General features: G+C 37.9%; 4 protein-coding genes across 7 annotated transcripts; 1 reads left to right on the top strand and 3 right to left on the bottom strand.

Moving 5' to 3' along the window:
• Positions 1 to 530: 530 nt before the first annotated feature.
• lin37 (lin-37 DREAM MuvB core complex component) lies at positions 531 to 5,866 on the bottom strand. Its single transcript, XM_041988282.1, has 9 exons — positions 5,440 to 5,866; positions 5,132 to 5,207; positions 4,974 to 5,024; positions 4,806 to 4,835; positions 3,324 to 3,409; positions 2,996 to 3,156; positions 1,477 to 1,608; positions 1,284 to 1,354; positions 531 to 816 (listed from the first exon to the last, which is right to left on the bottom strand). The coding sequence occupies exons 1-9, from the start codon at positions 5,471 to 5,473 to the stop codon at positions 729 to 731; spliced, it is 729 nt and encodes a 242-aa protein (XP_041844216.1). The 5' UTR covers positions 5,474 to 5,866; the 3' UTR covers positions 531 to 728.
• Positions 5,867 to 6,018: 152 nt separating this feature from the next.
• Positions 6,019 to 10,700, top strand: proser3 (proline and serine rich 3). 3 transcript variants are annotated; one of them, XM_041988280.1, is made up of 14 exons: positions 6,019 to 6,167; positions 6,335 to 6,360; positions 6,462 to 6,546; positions 6,643 to 6,908; positions 7,003 to 7,124; positions 7,250 to 7,302; positions 7,868 to 7,953; positions 8,058 to 8,191; positions 8,297 to 8,532; positions 8,627 to 9,081; positions 9,179 to 9,323; positions 9,570 to 9,735; positions 10,351 to 10,432; positions 10,543 to 10,700. In XM_041988280.1, the coding sequence occupies exons 2-14, from the start codon at positions 6,350 to 6,352 to the stop codon at positions 10,592 to 10,594; spliced, it is 1,893 nt and encodes a 630-aa protein (XP_041844214.1). In that variant the 5' UTR covers positions 6,019 to 6,167; positions 6,335 to 6,349; the 3' UTR covers positions 10,595 to 10,700. The 3 variants fall into 3 exon arrangements, 2 of the variants coding, with proteins under 2 accessions (XP_041844214.1, XP_041844213.1); XM_041988279.1 differs by having other exon boundaries at positions 6,019 to 6,360; XR_006010815.1 differs by lacking the exon at positions 10,543 to 10,700 and having other exon boundaries at positions 6,019 to 6,360; positions 9,179 to 9,327.
• Positions 10,620 to 12,095, bottom strand: hspb6 (heat shock protein, alpha-crystallin-related, b6). 2 transcript variants are annotated; one of them, XM_041988283.1, is made up of 4 exons: positions 11,958 to 12,095; positions 11,729 to 11,883; positions 11,306 to 11,428; positions 10,620 to 11,208 (listed from the first exon to the last, which is right to left on the bottom strand). In XM_041988283.1, exons 2-4 carry the CDS (start codon positions 11,879 to 11,881, stop codon positions 11,050 to 11,052), a joined length of 435 nt encoding a protein of 144 aa, XP_041844217.1. In that variant the 5' UTR covers positions 11,882 to 11,883; positions 11,958 to 12,095; the 3' UTR covers positions 10,620 to 11,049. The 2 variants fall into 2 exon arrangements, with proteins under 2 accessions (XP_041844217.1, XP_041844218.1); XM_041988284.1 differs by having other exon boundaries at positions 10,620 to 11,205; positions 11,729 to 12,095.
• Positions 12,096 to 13,095: 1,000 nt separating this feature from the next.
• psenen (presenilin enhancer, gamma-secretase subunit) lies at positions 13,096 to 15,997 on the bottom strand. The gene is made up of 4 exons (XM_041986755.1): positions 15,812 to 15,997; positions 15,310 to 15,379; positions 14,482 to 14,586; positions 13,096 to 13,544 (listed from the first exon to the last, which is right to left on the bottom strand). The coding sequence occupies exons 2-4, from the start codon at positions 15,368 to 15,370 to the stop codon at positions 13,405 to 13,407; spliced, it is 306 nt and encodes a 101-aa protein (XP_041842689.1). The 5' UTR covers positions 15,371 to 15,379; positions 15,812 to 15,997; the 3' UTR covers positions 13,096 to 13,404.
• Positions 15,998 to 16,054: the final 57 nt, after the last annotated feature.

The following is a 16,054-nucleotide window of genomic DNA, read 5'->3' as shown; positions in this document are numbered from 1 at the left end:
AAACAAAATTTTGCATAGCGACTACTATTATAAGAACTGTTGACGACTCAGGTACAGTTAAAAAAAATCTTTGCGTTAACTCACAAAAAATAACTCATATCCACCTTTGTTGTCTATGGGCCTGAAGGTCTGAATGGAGACAACCGACGTCAGCACTGGAGCAACACTGGCTGTCCCTGTTGTAAACTGTATTTGTATACTCTATAAAAAAATAAAAAAAGGAAACAACAAACTTTTAAATATGAAATGTAGTCTAATATATACATATAAAATACTCACAATGGAGTTTCATTATTTTCGACTAGTTGAGAAAGCACAAAGGTGTTGGGAAAAAAAAACACTGGATTGCTGAGTTTGCAGGACATTTATCTCCCATGCAGGAGACCAGAGTTCAAATCCCACAGTGTATGAATATTAACACCTTCCAGTTGGGTCCTCAGGCAAGACCCTTAACGCTACTGCCTAACCACCTTCAGATGTAACTTACTTTGGAGAAAAGCGTCTAATAAATGACTGTAGAGTAGAAAAACTACAGAATTCTTTATTTATTCAGATATTTACAACATACACTTTTCATAAACAGAGTCCCACATTGAACTATACAACATTACCTCAGAAGTAATGGCAAGAATATACTGTAGAAAACAGCTGGATTCAAACTACAAAACAACAGCTCCTTTCCAGCTGAAGAAAGCCCATTCTGTACTAGGGATCTTCAAGGCACCCAGTTAGTGATCATAGAGGTCCTTCATTTCCTTCAGGATCCTGATGCTCTCACTGTATCTTAACTGGTTCTTGTTGGAACACTCCTTCCATCTGCAAAATGCATCAGCATCACAGAGTGTAACCTACACTGTACCCATGACTTTAAACAAAAGATCTAAATAGTGTCATTAGTCAGCCACCACACAAACTAAATGCACAGAGTGAATGCAATTACACTTTAAATGCACAAAAAAAGTTTATCAATGTAATATTTCTAGAAATTCAGCAAACCTAGTATGAATGTGAATGGAGAAGATAAAATGGATTTCATTGTTAGGTGGTACAGCTGACATGTAAAAACTCTTTTAAATCTGGGTTTTGTTTCAAGGTCTGACTCTTTGCTACAGATTTTGATAATGCATTGTATACATCGCATATTAGTCTGGTGCATATTAAACTTTTGGTTCTTAGTGTCAAACAGGAATGTCTGAAGGACACTTTTTGATTGAGGAAACATACTACATGAAGTATGTTAAAATACTTTCAGAAAAAGAGCAAAACAGCTTCCAAGGACTCACTTTTGCCTGATCTTTTTCCAGCGTTCCATGTGGTCACCGATTAGAGGTCCTGGTACAGCAACATCATATAACTGTGGGGAAAGAGTCACCTTATTCACTCAATTAATTGATGTACAAGTTAATCAGTGCAATTTAATCTATAAACACACACACATACACACACATAACAGCAAACCACATATTACACAAGAACCTTGGAAACAGTGGGTTTTTCAGTCTGTGGGATCCTGAGATTGAGGAGTTCCCCAGATTGGCTAACTGGACTTGAAGTTGGAGGAGGTAGTCTGTAGACATTCTGACCTTTACCGTTCATCATGTCTGTAACCTGGTAAAAAGAATGTAAATAAATAAAAAAGAACATTAAAATTGATGCAGCACAAGAGTTATTTACACTTATTTATGATGAAACAATGGCACAATGAAATCTTTAAAACACTGTATGTAAGCTTTCCATCCATCCAAAGAGAAGCCTAGACATTTCTCTTCCTCTCTCATAAATTTAAGATATTTGGAAAAGCATGTAGCAAGACCAGCTCCTTAAGTCCAAGGTCCATTTCCAGATCCTTCCAGGCAACAGGAGCAGCATATTAAAAGGCCTTCATTTCCTGCTCAAGTTCTGGCCTTAGGAACAGCTAACAAAAGGAAGTCTTGTGCTTAGAGATTACCTGGTTGAGTTATTCCATGTTATTGGAATAACTTATATATTTGAAGATATGAGGGGTGCAGACCCAGGAGACGCTTATAAATTAAAACAAACCAATGCTTCTGACTTCTTATGAACAAATCAGACCCACCAACATGAGTATGCTAAAAGCAGTGAGGTAACAGTGGGTAAGAGCTTTGAAGTTTGTTATGAATCTCAGAGCACCACAGCATTTAGAGGCATTTATATAAATTACATGTAATCCTAAAATAAAAACCTAGTTTTAGCCAAAGTCGCTTTATGTGCTGCTGAATATATGATGTTTATTAAAATACCGGGGCACCTGTACTCCGATACAGCTTTACCGAGCTGGCCTTGTGAAGTGGCAATTCCAGGAAGGGTCTGTGGTTTTAACTTTGGGTTTGAGAACAACATGTATTTACTTTTAGTTGTATTTAAAAATAGTTTTAAATCCTAAAAAAATTACTGTACTATGTTAAAAGCATTTTAGTACTCAGAGAAAGCCAGCCTAGGTGAAAATGTAGAGGTACTGTATAATCTGCATAAAAATGGAAGCTTGATTTGGGTGATGCTATTATAAAGAATTAAGAGGCTCCAAGGACTGAACCCTGTGGTACACCCACAAACTTTTAGTGAGTCTGAAGTTTTACCCTTAGCTTGTACACACACAGTTCTGTAAGACAGGTAGTTGTGAACCAGCCAACGGATTGTTATGAAAGTCCAATTTTGGTAAGTTTCTGGCTGACAAAGTATGATAAAAGTGTAAGAAAAGCTTTTGACGGGATAATGAAAAGGACTACACAATGTTTCTTGTTGTCCAAGGAGTCAATGAGCTCATTTTTTACTTTAAAGCTGCAGTAGTTGTGCTTTATGATTTCTGAAAACCAGACTGAAAAGTGTTCAAAATTATTATTTTTTCTTTTCTTAAATTGGTGTCTCATACAGACAATAAACTTAAAAAACAGAGAATTTTAATCACTCTTTATATTAGAGCTTGTATATTTTGGATTAAATTAAATCAATTAAACATATCCATTTGTAGCCTTACCTCTTCCTCCGTCATGCTGTGTGGGGAGCTCGGGGAAGCAACTGGCTCTCTAACAGAAGGATTGTTTCTCATCCAGGCACGACAGATTGGATACAGCGGGGTGCTTGTGTTAAACTGAGCTAAATCAACACTGCGATCAAACAGCTTAATAATGTAAGCATCTGATAAATTGAGACAGGCAGAAAATGAAAAGATAAAAAAGAAAAATAAATTAATGACATGGTGCACTGAATTTAAAAGGGAGTTACGCAATGAAGATTATAGTCATGACCAATTCCATACCATCATTTCTTACTGTATCATTTCAAAATATCTACACTGTTTTTACTTTGTTTATGCTGGTTAGTCTCAGGTAAGCCCTCTTCCATCTCCTTTCGCTTCTTCCTCCGGTGCTGCGGGAATCGAGTTGAGGGTCTAACGAAAATGTAGATGAAGTAATGAATAAATAAACAGATTCAACAAAAGAGAAAAAGGTTAGTGCAAACCAGGTTATCATTGTATGCACATAAAAACAGCAGTCACTGACAAGACAGGACCACAGAAAACTATTTTTTGAGCTCTACATAAAGGATATAGATTCATTAGGGGTGGGACTCGATTAAATAAAATTAATCAAAATAATTTCACGCTTTGTAATTAATTAATCTCGATTAATCCCATTTTAACTGTATAACAATATTAGCCCCAATAAGCAACATCTTTTCATTTAAATGGATTTTAGTGGATGACTGAATCAAATAATAGACAAGGCAATATTGTAAGCTCAAGCTCAGCTAATGTCTGGAAAAATACTTTTAATTGCATTTCAATTCAAAACAGTAGAAAAAGAAATAGAAAATGAATAGCAGACTCTCTCACCCGCGATCCTTAATGGATGAAGTGGTATAGATAATGGATAAATATGAAAATACAAAATATCTCTTGTCAAAATGAACACACCTAAATTTAAAGTTCCATTTTAAGTACTTTACCTGGCAGCTCCAGCTGATCTCTAATTAAGAGTGTACAACATGTTTCAGAACTTTTAACTTTTTCCTACACATTCTTCATTAATAGGCATTAATGTCTGTAGCCAGGGCGGGATCAGCCAGGAGCAGCTTTGAGTCCGGTCATGGAACAGAGGTGAACATCCCTGCTCAGGAGGCTGGACCTGGGAGCTGGGACTGCGTGAGGACTGAAGTTGTTGAGTGCTTTTGGACGGGGGAGGGGCCTGAGTGAGCACTACTGCTCACTGAGAATTGAAAACATTGCGTGCCTTCACATCAGTCTGCAAAAGTCTCCGATATCACCAGAAAGTCTCTACATTTATTGCTACTCTTATTTTATAAACACAATCGGTAGAGGGGTCTGAAATATAAGCTTCCACGTGTCCAAGCTCTGACGTGCCCGTCACTGTTATTGGTGTACTAGAAACCATGTACTGACAAACATTCCACACACTGCGATAGAGCAACACACATCACAGCTCAGCTAAATGAGTGTTGCCAATTTAGCTACATTGGCACTATATTTTACGACTTTTTCTGGTGTTATTTGAGACTTTTGGAAACTGGCGTGAAAGAATGTTTACGTCTTCTCAATGAGCAGTGCTTCTGAAGGCCCCTCCACCGCCCAGCTGCAGTCAGAGCAGGAGACGTTCATCTCTGCTTCATGATCAGATTGAAAATGAAACATGCAAAACTGCTGTTGGCTGATCCCGTTTTGACTTACCATCATCTATTAATGTGTGTTAATGACAAGGGTACACAAAAACATTTAAAAAGTTAAAAGTATTGTAACATGTCGTAGCTAATTAGAGGTCAGTACTTGCCTTTTCCCAGCAGATGATGGAGACAAATCCCTATAAGGAACAAACAGAATAAGGAATTAATGAGGAATTAATGAAATTCACACATGTGTATTATTTAAATATATTCATAAATTCTAGCATAGTTCTACACAAATAAAAGAAAAGAAAAATATAAATGATGCCCCATACTTGTTTAAAGAATCTGCTAATATTTTTCTCGGGTCGTCCTCATTTGTCTCCCTGTACAAAACACAATGTTGTTGGTTCAGTTAATGAAAGGTGATCATTTCTTATGTCATGCAAATATATATATATGTAAATAAAAATATAACAATAAATGTATTAACCTTTCCGTTTCACTCTTCTCTACAAGCCCCTTTAGTACAGCATCCAACCGGCTGCGTGCTCCAGTCCCCTCTACATCTGAAAATGTTATCACACCTTAATAAATGGCTGTGTTATCACAATAATGTCTACACGGAAAATGGGCTTTTTGTCAAGTATTTGAGCTTACCACATCCATTGTTACTTCGTTTATGAAAATCGTACACAATCCAGCCCTTCATCGTTTTAGCTTTAATTTCATAAACATTGTGGGAGATGACAAGTGTCATTATGTGATATTATTTTGTGTATAATACATTTAAGCTCTTACCTGGCCTTTCAGTCTTGATCTTGACGTGGTGCATTATCTCTAACTTTTTATATATTCCCCAGTGAAATGTAGACGCTTAAACAACTAATTACCGGTCGCTAACCAAGATGCACGGCTTTTTTCTAAGACGAGATCGAGTAGTGCTCTTTTGCTTACGTTTGCAACGTTAGCTAGCTAGCTACGGTTACCTTATAAGTGAAGTTAGCCACCCTATGTGCTAGCTGTAACTGAATAACGTGAACATTACCCCACAAATCCAACGTTACCTACGTTAACCTACAATAACCATTCACCGGATAACAGATATCCCCAGTTCTATCGATACATATTTAAAACATGTTGCAAAGCGTTTGTTCTATTTTCGAAACAAACAGTGGCACCTACTAGCCTTTGTACTCCTGCTAACTTAGCTTATTTTGACAAGCGCTTGGCTTTTGGAGGGTTTCCTCTTCCGCGCGCTGCCGGTTTACTTCTACCTGATTGGTGCGCAAACAGTATGCTGTGTATCATTGGATAAATTTCACGTCTATCTCTATTAGCAGAGAGCCCATTGGCTGTATGTTGTGCAGTAAACAGACATAAACTGACACTCTTCTGGTTGCATCGACAATGTGAAGTCGTTTTAGTAAATGACACAGCTATACTTATATTATCTATTGAAAAGCTGGACTTTTAGCTTAAATACATTTTCGATTCCTACTGTAGTGGCTCTATTCGTGACTTAAAAGGTATTTTGTCTCTTACAAGCGTTCGATTCCACGGTCACGCTATGCAAGGGCCGAGGGCCACCTAGTGCAGCTGTAGTCTAACTGTTGATATTGTTAATATAAAATCAGGCTAAAGTTAGACCCTCATAGAAATAATCTCATATGTGTCTCACTGTTTTCACCCATAGTGTTCTTACGTTGCTATGAAATCCAGGTAAGATCTAATGGACATATTGTAAAAATATATATTTATATGTTTCTTAAAGTTACAGTTATTAATGTCTGCTGTTTTTATAATGCACCTGCTTTAACAAGGCAGAATCCCTTCCCACCAGCATCCACAGGGAGGAGGGCACACCCGTCCCGAAAGCAGTCCCTGACAAAGAAAGAGAAAGAAACAGTATGTTTTAAGTCAGCCTCTTATACAGTGCATGACCCAACTAAATTAAATTTGAATTTTTAAAAAGTACCTGCAAAATGTTTTATTTTTCTGCAGACTCTGAGTCCTGATCGTTTAAGCCATAGATCCAGAGTACACTTACACTCACGAAGCCAGGGGGAACAACAGCTGTACAACGATGATGGTCATTTTTCTGCCTCTGATGGACTACCAGTTTTTACTGACATCTGGCCCTCCACTCACTGTGAATTCTCTCCTGGCCGCAGTACTGCCTCTCCTGAAATGGAGGCAACCAAACAGTCTATGAGATCAGAGAGATTAAAAGTTTCTTCAGAAGCTCAAGAGGATTCGGTGCTGGCAAAGTATGTTTGACTGTTTCATTATGATAACAAAAAAAATAAATAAATGAAGTGAATTTTGCTTTCCATTGCAAAGCATTTACAGTTGCATTTGCAGATACATTGATCGGTTTCGCCACGGTCAACCTCAGAGTCGAGAGGAGCGCCAGCAGGTGGCCTTCACCAATGGAGAGGAGCAGGTGCCTTTTTGGTGGATAACACACTCAGCAATGGGCAAAGGTATAGTTTACTCACTACTTTCTTTATTGTGTGGACTATTTATTATCTGATAGATTTAATCTAATTTGTCATAATCTTTCTGTGCAATCATTTGCCATGAATGGACCTCATCCTGCCACTGAAAGACGCCCATAATTACAGCCCAGTTGGACGGCATCGGCATGACAGATCCCTCAGTGTGAGTGTGTTTTGGTGTTTACTGGAAAGGATTAGCAATATCTCCTACTGTTGTGTTGTTTATCGCCACTGAACGAAGGTGATAGGTGTACTGTTCTCAGGAAATGTTTAAATTAATAAGAAAGGTGTATTTTATTATATATTTAAAAGAAAAATCACTGTATCTTGATTTTAATTCTTTTTTAATACTATTGTAATGGCTTATTGGGTTTACACTGTGCTTTGGTTTATGCTAAGTTTGTCTGAATGCCTGGAGGCCTTATTGTTTGCAGGAGAAACACTTTATTCCAACTAAGTGTGCATATAAATATTTACATTTCAGCACCACAACACTCTATTTGGAAACCACTGTGTATGAGATGTCTGGAGAGACACGTTTGTTCAGGCCACTGATGTCAAATGTGTCATCCTTTAAATAAATATAGTGTATATTTGTTAGTATTATACAGTCCAGATAAAGAGATTTGATATTTCTTATTCAAATGCTGCTGGTTTAATTTCCTACAAGTACTCGTTTTACTAAATAAAAAGAAAAGAGTGATATGTTCTTTATCTCATTTTCTTAGGTTTTGTCTGACACTTCCCAGGGTGAGTTTGAGGACACAGAAATACTACAACTTCAGGATAGGGCTAACAGACTTCTGCTGAGAGGGTATGTAGACCCACAGGTAACATTAAAGATAAAGAAATGCATTCTTTGAGCTGAAATTAACTAGCTTTTTATTATATTTATTTGTTTGCTGTTTTTTTTAACAGTGAATGTAGTCCAAGTGATGGATCTGTCCCCGTCAGCTCAGATGGCCTGGGATGCTCCAATTTCTCCTCTCCAGTCAGTGTAGACGAGCCAGTGCGACAACATGTGACACCCAGTTTGATTCAATCTTTTGCTGGTGAGGCAAGAATGTGGAAAAAGTAACATAGCCTATATATATATTTTTTTTTTTCTTGTGATTTTATATATTCAAAACAAAACAATTGTGTTTATGGGCTTTCAGCAAAGGACAGCTCAGACTCAAATCGGGCCGTATCCTCCCAAAAATCTGTCATCCCTACTTTGGGGCCCAGCACACGTCCAGAAGAGGACATTTTATTCCAGTGGCGTTTACGGAGAAAGATGGAGCAAGCTAGGGAGTGGCCCCAAACCCTGCAACACTCCAGTATTCATGGTTCTGCATTTAGCTGGCAGACCCCCAGTTTAAACCATCCATCAACCAGTGGACAACCTTGCAAGGTTGGAATCAAAGTCTGAGATATCATCACATTGTTTGTTTATTATGTTAGATACAAAATTAAGTTTTTTCTTTCTTTTTTTTGCTTGATCTCAGTTCTCACAAAGCGATGCTGCTCCCCAAGCAGAAACCACTGAGGCCAAAATAATGTATCCCCCAGCTCCAAGCCCTCAACCCTTCCCTGCTTATGTTCTCTCTGGCTCTTCAGTCTCTCAACCCCAGGCTCTTGCCAACGTTCCTGCCCACATGCATCTGCTCTGTGATGTACTTCCCTGCCCCATCCAGCCATCTCGTTCTGAAGGCGAGAAAAACATTTCTCAAAGGTTAGATGAATCTAAATCCACAGTTATCCATAAAAAAGTCCAAGTCCCTGATGATGGGCCTTTTGGAGCTCATCAGTCGTCTTCACCATATGCATCATGTGAAACTACAGAGAGAGAGGAGCATAGTCACCAAAAAGTACCTGAAAAAACCAAGAAAAAGAGAGCAGAGAGCAAAGAGCCAGAGAAGAAGATGGCACTCTCCACCAGACAGCAGAGGAAATCAGCAAGGTGATGTTTTGAAGCATGAATAGTGCATGTTGCTCAGAGCTGAATTCAAATATACTATTGGTAGTGAACATCTTTGTGGGGTATTGCTTTCAATCAGGGGTTCTTCAGATCAGGGTCTTCCAAAAAAGGTCACGCCATGGAAAGAGCATCATCTACTGGAAGAAGTCCAAGAGTTTACCAGTAAAAGCTGCAGTGTTGATCATGAACCACCACCCTCTCCAGTACACACTGCTTTAGGACAGGTCGGTACTTGGGCAAATTGAACTTCTTTTGGCTCTTGCACACATTTTACATTTATTACGTGTTCTGTGTGTAATTAAATGGATGCTTGTATATTATGAAGCCGAATATGTTGGAATGCTGTTGGAATTATAACCTATAAATAGTAAAGGATGAATGGTAGAATCTGATGGTATGGCACACTTACAGCACAGCAGATCAATAACATCTGAATTAACCGACAGGCTGTTCTAAACCGACTTTGACAGGTAGTTTCAGACGTTTTGTTCCCTGCGGTGGGTTCATCTCCTGGGCAGAAGATCCCTGTTTCGTTGGTTACACCTCCTCTGACTGTCTCCTCACAATCTCCAGTTCCTCAATGTGATGTTCAGAACTCTCTGAAAGTCATTTCACAGCTTCTTCAAGAGACTGAAGGTGAGCTCATGGCAGCAAACAACTGTAGCCAGTGCCCCGTGGGCTTGATTGAAGAGAATGTATCCTTACTCCTTAATAAACACAGTTCCTCCCTTTATTAAACCTTTTTAATCCCTCAAACTTTCTCTGTTTTCTGCATGGTGTCTGTGTTAAAGATTGCCAGGTCCACAATTTTCCTGCAGAATTGGGATATTTTGAAGAGTTTCTGCATTGTTGTTTTTTTATTTACTTCAAAGCAAATGCAAATGCATAAAACATGGCTTCATAAAATCATAAAAAGTAAACTCCATGCACACAGGTTTCTAGCCGAGGCTAGTTTGCAGCCCCTGCTCAGATTTCCAGAATAAAAAACAGATAATTAAAATAGTATTGAATTCAAAAGACTATAAACATCAATGAGCTTACAATAAGATCACTGTTTACAATAAAATGTAAGATATCAATTTTAGGAAGCATCACAAGTATGAAGATGAAGAGGAATTTAAAAAAAGAATAGAAATAAAGTTTGAGGTGTGTGTGTGCTTGTGCTTGCATGTGTAAAGGTCTGTGTGTACATGCATGTTTGAGTGGGATCTAGGATTATTGCAATGTTCACAGACTTTATTTGGGTTTCAGATTCTGATGAAAAAGAGTTTGAAGATGACCCCCTGTTACAAGTCCTTCGCCAGAAGAGAAAATGGGTAAAGGATCAGATCAGGTAAATCTGAATATTTTATCCTAGAACTGTTTTTCTCTCACAGCAGCTGTACTGTTGTTTGACTTCGTACAAAAATGTCTCAAATAATGCTCTGTTAATTTCCCCCCCAGTGAAGTGGACACTATCCTGAGTGAATTCCACAAGGAGCAACAAGTTACTTGAACATTGGCAAGAAACACTCGAAGTACAGTTTTTAGTTTTCTTTTATTTTTATAAAGAAATAAAGTGTATTTGTACTTTTGGAATAAATATTTCCACATTAAAGAAGCTTGAGATTTGTCTAGGTACATTCATCTTCATCACAATACAGCACATTTACAAAAGAACAGCAGCTCAAACTGTGAACACAGAATATTTACAAAAAAAAGTGTCTGTGACATATTATGCAAGATATTTGAGTAACAGCAGATTAGTATATACAAACCACAGAGAGCAGGGAATATTAGAACTGTGCCAGAAGCAGGTCAGAACAAATGTGTGTTTTGGCACGTGCTGTGTGTTGATGTTAGATGCAGATGCTTGAAATTATTGTTTTAATCTGTGTTTGTTAAGGCTTTTTCATTTCTGTTCTTATTTGGTGAAGATAGCAAAGACTTGAGGGTATGATGTTCATGCCATTAAGTCAGGGCTTTGGTGTTTGCAGATTTAAGCATAGGCGCAGATATTATAAGAATGCCTTCTGGGGAGACGGCTGACTCCAAAGCCATGGTGTCTACTCCCTTTGGGATTCGGTAGCGGCGGTTAAACTGCCGTGTTGTAAAGCCAGGGCCATCCTTCTAACAGAAAACAGTAAAAGCAAGTTTAGAGGAAAATTCATATGGTTACATAAATAAAACTTAAGAAACGTTTTAGTTTTCATCCCAGCATACCAACCTTTTTTTCTTCATGTTTCCCTTGCACTTCTACAAACTCTCCTATTACTTTAACCAGTAGGTCCTTTGGGTTGAAATGCTTTACATCAACTTGAACTGTAAAGCCGTTCTCATCACAATGCACCTGCAAACACCAGTCAGTATGTTATATGGGGTGGGATGGAAACAAAACCCCTGCACCTGCTCAAATACCCTCTAAAAGAATCCATATTTGCCATGAAACAGTTTAAGCATTCAACTGAATCTCAGGGTCTTCATCTCCTAAAGTAGACCGGACTTCTTCATTTTTATTTAGAAATTAGCAGTTGATTATCAACCTATAAAATGATTTATCATCATAAGAACTGTTTAGTTACAGTTTTCATGCAGGTTGTAAAAGTCTGACATATTTACATTAATAAGTAGTCTATACTGAATAACCTACCTCTGTAGAGCTGGCATTATCAGTCTCTGGAATGAGTAATGGAGACCAGCTATAATGACCGTAAGTCCCGTTCAGACGTGGAATAAGAGGTGGTAAAACCTTTTCCCATGGAATACCACCAGTTGTCAGAGTATTTGGTAGGATGAAGTCCATTTCTAATTAGCAGAGAAGAACAACTGACAATAGATTGCAGGTGAAGCTTCAAGATAGACGGCACGGGGTAACTTACTTCCACTTAAATTCTCTGACCAAATTCGTGTACAGCAAGGAGAAAGAACCGCCCCTGGTGTCCGCTTGTCCTGATGAGAAGGCACAGAGAGTACCAGGAATGATCTGGCGAGCCGGTCTGTCTGACTTCTTCCCGCCCCTCTGGGTGCTGGACGTGACTGAACGTCCCTGTGCATGCTTTATACTGGAGTTGCATAATAAGTTGGGAATTCATACTGGAATTCCAGACTGCGTACCCTTGAGTGTCCAAGCACACGTAGGACAAGAATATGCGCTTTGTTTTAGGGCTGGCGCAGCTGTTGCGGGCTTATTAATTAGCGTGTTTTATTAACGGCCATTTTCAGTGCTAGTCTTCAGTTTTTATTAGTGACGACACTGTTAAAAACGGTGTAATTATCAGAGCTGTTATGGGCCTTATGACTAAAGCCAGTTGTCAAGGAAGATCTGTCCAAAAATAAAATCAAAAGGAGATGTTGTTGACCCGCGTGAGCTGACGCCAGACAGCAGGGACACCCTAAACACATGCAAGAGCACGTGTGTTATGAGCTGCTTCCCATTAATCACCATTACAGTGGTGGGAATTTTTTTCTATTATTTTCCGTCACGTAAAGGCAGTTATACCTCAATTTTAAATAAAAAACAATCAGTTTTATGGCACCATGTGCCTTGAAAAGTACTCTCTGTGCTGCTACTTGAAGAGCATGTTCTCCCTGTTAGCAATGTTGAACCTGTCACTTAAGATTTGACTGTGGACAGTGACTAAAATTGGCGCTGATTATATTATGACTCATAAAGGATAACGGGGAAGAGAGGACATTTAAAGGGATTAAGTTATTGGGTTTCATAACAGGCGCCAGTGGTTGTCCTAACTTAGGAGACACATGTCACAATGAGTATGAATGAAAGAAATAGCTCACTGATCAATGTCAAAACAAAATAAACCCATATATGCTCATCTGTCCGAGGGCCATGGATGTGAGGTACATGTGAGACTCTGACCTTAAGCTTCATGAATTTTGTATATGGATTAAAAGATCTTGCTGCTTGGAAACACTGTGGATGTGTTTATTCATCAATCATATCAACACAATCTCAGTCGTCTCAACATTTTTAAGAAAGAAAGAAAAAACACAAAAAGAAAAGTTTGATGAATTTATTGTTCCATGTCGAACAAACTTGAATGTACATCCAACTTTATCATTATAAAATTTTATACAGGATTAGCTTTATAACCAAAGAACTTTGCAAAAAAGCCTTGTCAACCATGAAATACTCTTCTGAGTTCTACAGCGTCTTTTAAATGGATGAGAGATTACTATTAACATATTATTCTGCCACTTAAGGATCATAAAAACAGTCCAAAAGTTTTTGTTCTAGTTAATGGAAACTTATTTGGTCCATTATATTGGAACAATAGTTATTTTCAGAAGACCTGACATTTAAATTTTTCATGGAGTGCCCAGTGGAATTGTAAAGGAGAGGTAATCTCCCACCTCCCCCCACTCTGCTCTGAAGTGCTGGAAAATTGTGATCCAGGTCGTGAGTACTGCTACCCACAACAGCAGCCCCAGAGCTGACCGCTGAACATCTAGGAAAACAAAAATAGAATGAGAAAGTATTTAATTATACATAAAGGTGAACTGTAAAATTAAACTGACTTGAGATATTTAATTTCACAAGTCATCACATAGCAAATACAATTATAATGCTTTATAAAGCCAAACAGTTTGTTTTTAATAGTGGCAAAAATTTACACCAGAAAACCGTGAGGACAGTCCCTGTCTTACTTCTCATCTGGACAAATAAATATATTTTTCTGTCAGCCATGTAATGCAAAATTTACTGTGTTACAAATCTTGGGAATATGGATGGATGGTACAGACAATTTTCTGGTAAATCTTTCATTTTAATTTAAAATTATATCTATGTTTTAAAGTACATTCATATTCTGTTGAGTCAAATTTGCTTTAGTGTTTTCCAGAAAGACCATAATATACTTTACAAAACAGATTTGCTCATCTTATACTAGATGTTTTCTTAAAGAAACTATTATCTTTTTAAAAGTGTCACAGAGTGTTTTTTAAATAACTTTACAACATTTACATACGCAGAGTACAAAACATATCTACATACATGTACTATGTACACAAAGGCAATGCAGGTGAAACAGTCAATGTTCAAGTTCAGCAAATTTGTTGATAATTTATAAATTTGTTTTACTTCATCAGTTTAAATGTAACATCTATAATTTGTATCTGCCCTCTAAATAATCCACATGGGCCACTGAAAACATGTAAAAGTCTACTGATTAAAAACTTCATGAAATGAGTGCAGCAAATGTTGAGTCCGCTCACTTAAATATAATTAAATGCTTATAATATAATTAAATTTATATATGTATGTATGTATGTATGTATGTATGTATGTATGTATGTATTTATGTATGTATGTATGTAAGTAATTAATTATGTGCAGCAATGGAATATGCAAATATTCCGTTGTGGAAAAAAAGATTCGACACTCACATGTTTTTATCTGGAGCTGTTCAGTGTAGGCTGGCTTCACAAAAGCCTCCCGGAAAAACCAAACAACATTAACAAGCCACAGGAAAGGAAGAAATGCAAAACCACCTGAAAACAAGGAAAAAATTATTAAAGGACAGAACCATCAAATAATGTTAAATGACTCCTCTTAACAGTGTCAATGGTATAGATCATAAAAGTCTCCCATGCACTCTACACCACGGGTGTTCAAAGTTGGTCCTCGAGGTCTGCTGTCCTGCAGCTTTTTAAATGTTTCCTGCTCCGACACACCGGACTTAAATTAAATCGACCCAAAAGCCTATGCAGTTGCCACACAATGACTCATTAGTTTGAGTCAAGTGCATTGGAGCAAGAAAACATTGAAAACCTGCAAGACGGTGGCTCTCGAGGACCGAAGCTGGACACCCCTGCTCTTCACCAGTGTTTCTCAATCCTGGTCCTCAGGACCCACTGCGCTGCATGTTTTATTGGTAACCCACTTTAACACATTTGAATGAAATAAATTGCTTGTTAACAGGCTTGCAAAGAACTTGATGAAGAAGTTAATTAATCTGAATCAGGTGCATTTGGGTAGGAACACATCTAAAACATGCAGTGTAGTGGGTCCTGAGCCCCTGGTATTGAGAAACATTGCTCTACTGATGGTTGTTGGGAATCCTGCCTGCCATCTACATTGTGCATCAGTTCCTTCATCATAAAAATAACATCAGTACAAAATAATGTCATCACAGCTGACATGTATATATTATTTACCAATGAAGTGGTGCAAATAAATGTTTATTTACTGGTTCGTTTTCTAAGCGACCATACCCAAGTAATATTTTCTGCACAGGCTGAGTTTCTCCTCATTTGGAAGTCGTTCCAGGTTCATCGTGAATAACTGCAGAAAAATAAATAAATAAAAAATAAAAAGGGGATACAGAGAAATTTAAAGCCCTGTTGCACAGCTCTTGATGGCTCACCACACACACACACACACACACACACACACACACACACACACAGACTTATTTTAGAATAGAACAGAAATACTTTATTAATCCCTTTGGAGAGTCCTCAGGGAAATTTGGGACAGTTTTGGTGCTGTTTATGTCAGATTTATAGCAATGCCTGTCTTCTAGCTTTGGAACGAACGGAAGCAAAACAATCTTTTAGAAACTGTATGAAACACAAAACAATCTCGCGAAGCTCGCTAACCTCCCTTTGTCAGGTGACTCGGAATTCACATAAGGCTAATGTTAGCATTTAGTTAGCTTAGCAAGACAACACAAATTGGTTTCAGTTGCTACTAACAGCCGTAGCAGTCACTTACACAGATGTTCAGATTCTGGAAACGTCGTTTAATCAAATATTTTGAATACTGAAGTGCTGTATATTTATGTAATAACACAACCGATTTTTTAGAGCAAAATGTCGCTCAAGAAAATTATCTAATTGGAGACAAAAACGCTTCCTATTTCTTCTTCTTCTGAATTCCTCATTCCCTTCAGCTTCTTCTTCGTTTACTTTGTTTTCATTTGTGGGCGGCCCGTAATAATAAAGTGGCAGAGCACTG

The sequence above is a fragment of the Melanotaenia boesemani genome, chromosome 6, assembly GCF_017639745.1.
Source record: "Melanotaenia boesemani isolate fMelBoe1 chromosome 6, fMelBoe1.pri, whole genome shotgun sequence".
In the NCBI taxonomy this organism is placed as follows: Eukaryota; Metazoa; Chordata; class Actinopteri; order Atheriniformes; family Melanotaeniidae; genus Melanotaenia; species Melanotaenia boesemani.
This window is presented reverse-complemented; position numbering and strand designations above follow the sequence as displayed.

Excerpts from the sequence above, each read along its gene's own strand:
- proser3 (XM_041988280.1), top strand. Across the intron at positions 7,125-7,249 it reads ACACTCAGCAATGGGCAAAG|ACGCCCATAATTACAGCCCA; the intron begins GTATAGTTTACT and ends TGCCACTGAAAG. Across the intron at positions 7,954-8,057 it reads AACAGACTTCTGCTGAGAGG|TGAATGTAGTCCAAGTGATG; the intron begins GTATGTAGACCC and ends TTTTTTTAACAG.
- psenen (XM_041986755.1), bottom strand. The coding sequence starts at position 15,370 with ATGAACCTGGAACGACTTCCAAATGAGGAGAAACTCAGCCTGTGCAGA. Across the intron at positions 14,587-15,309 it reads GTGCAGAAAATATTACTTGG|GTGGTTTTGCATTTCTTCCT; the intron begins GTATGGTCGCTT and ends CCTTGTTTTCAG. Across the intron at positions 13,545-14,481 it reads ACAGCTCCAGATAAAAACAT|ATGTTCAGCGGTCAGCTCTG; the intron begins GTGAGTGTCGAA and ends TTGTTTTCCTAG.
- lin37 (XM_041988282.1), bottom strand. The coding sequence starts at position 5,473 with ATGCACCACGTCAAGATCAAGACTGAAAGGCCAG. Across the intron at positions 3,410-4,805 it reads CCATCATCTGCTGGGAAAAG|ACCCTCAACTCGATTCCCGC; the intron begins GCAAGTACTGAC and ends CATTTTCGTTAG. Across the intron at positions 1,609-2,995 it reads ACAGCATGACGGAGGAAGAG|GTTACAGACATGATGAACGG; the intron begins GTAAGGCTACAA and ends TCTTTTTACCAG.
- hspb6 (XM_041988283.1), bottom strand. The coding sequence starts at position 11,881 with ATGGACTTCATCCTACCAAATACTCTGACAACTGGTGGTATTCCATGG. Across the intron at positions 11,429-11,728 it reads ATAATGCCAGCTCTACAGAG|GTGCATTGTGATGAGAACGG; the intron begins GTAGGTTATTCA and ends TGGTGTTTGCAG. Across the intron at positions 11,209-11,305 it reads GGAAACATGAAGAAAAAAAG|AAGGATGGCCCTGGCTTTAC; the intron begins GTTGGTATGCTG and ends GTTTTCTGTTAG.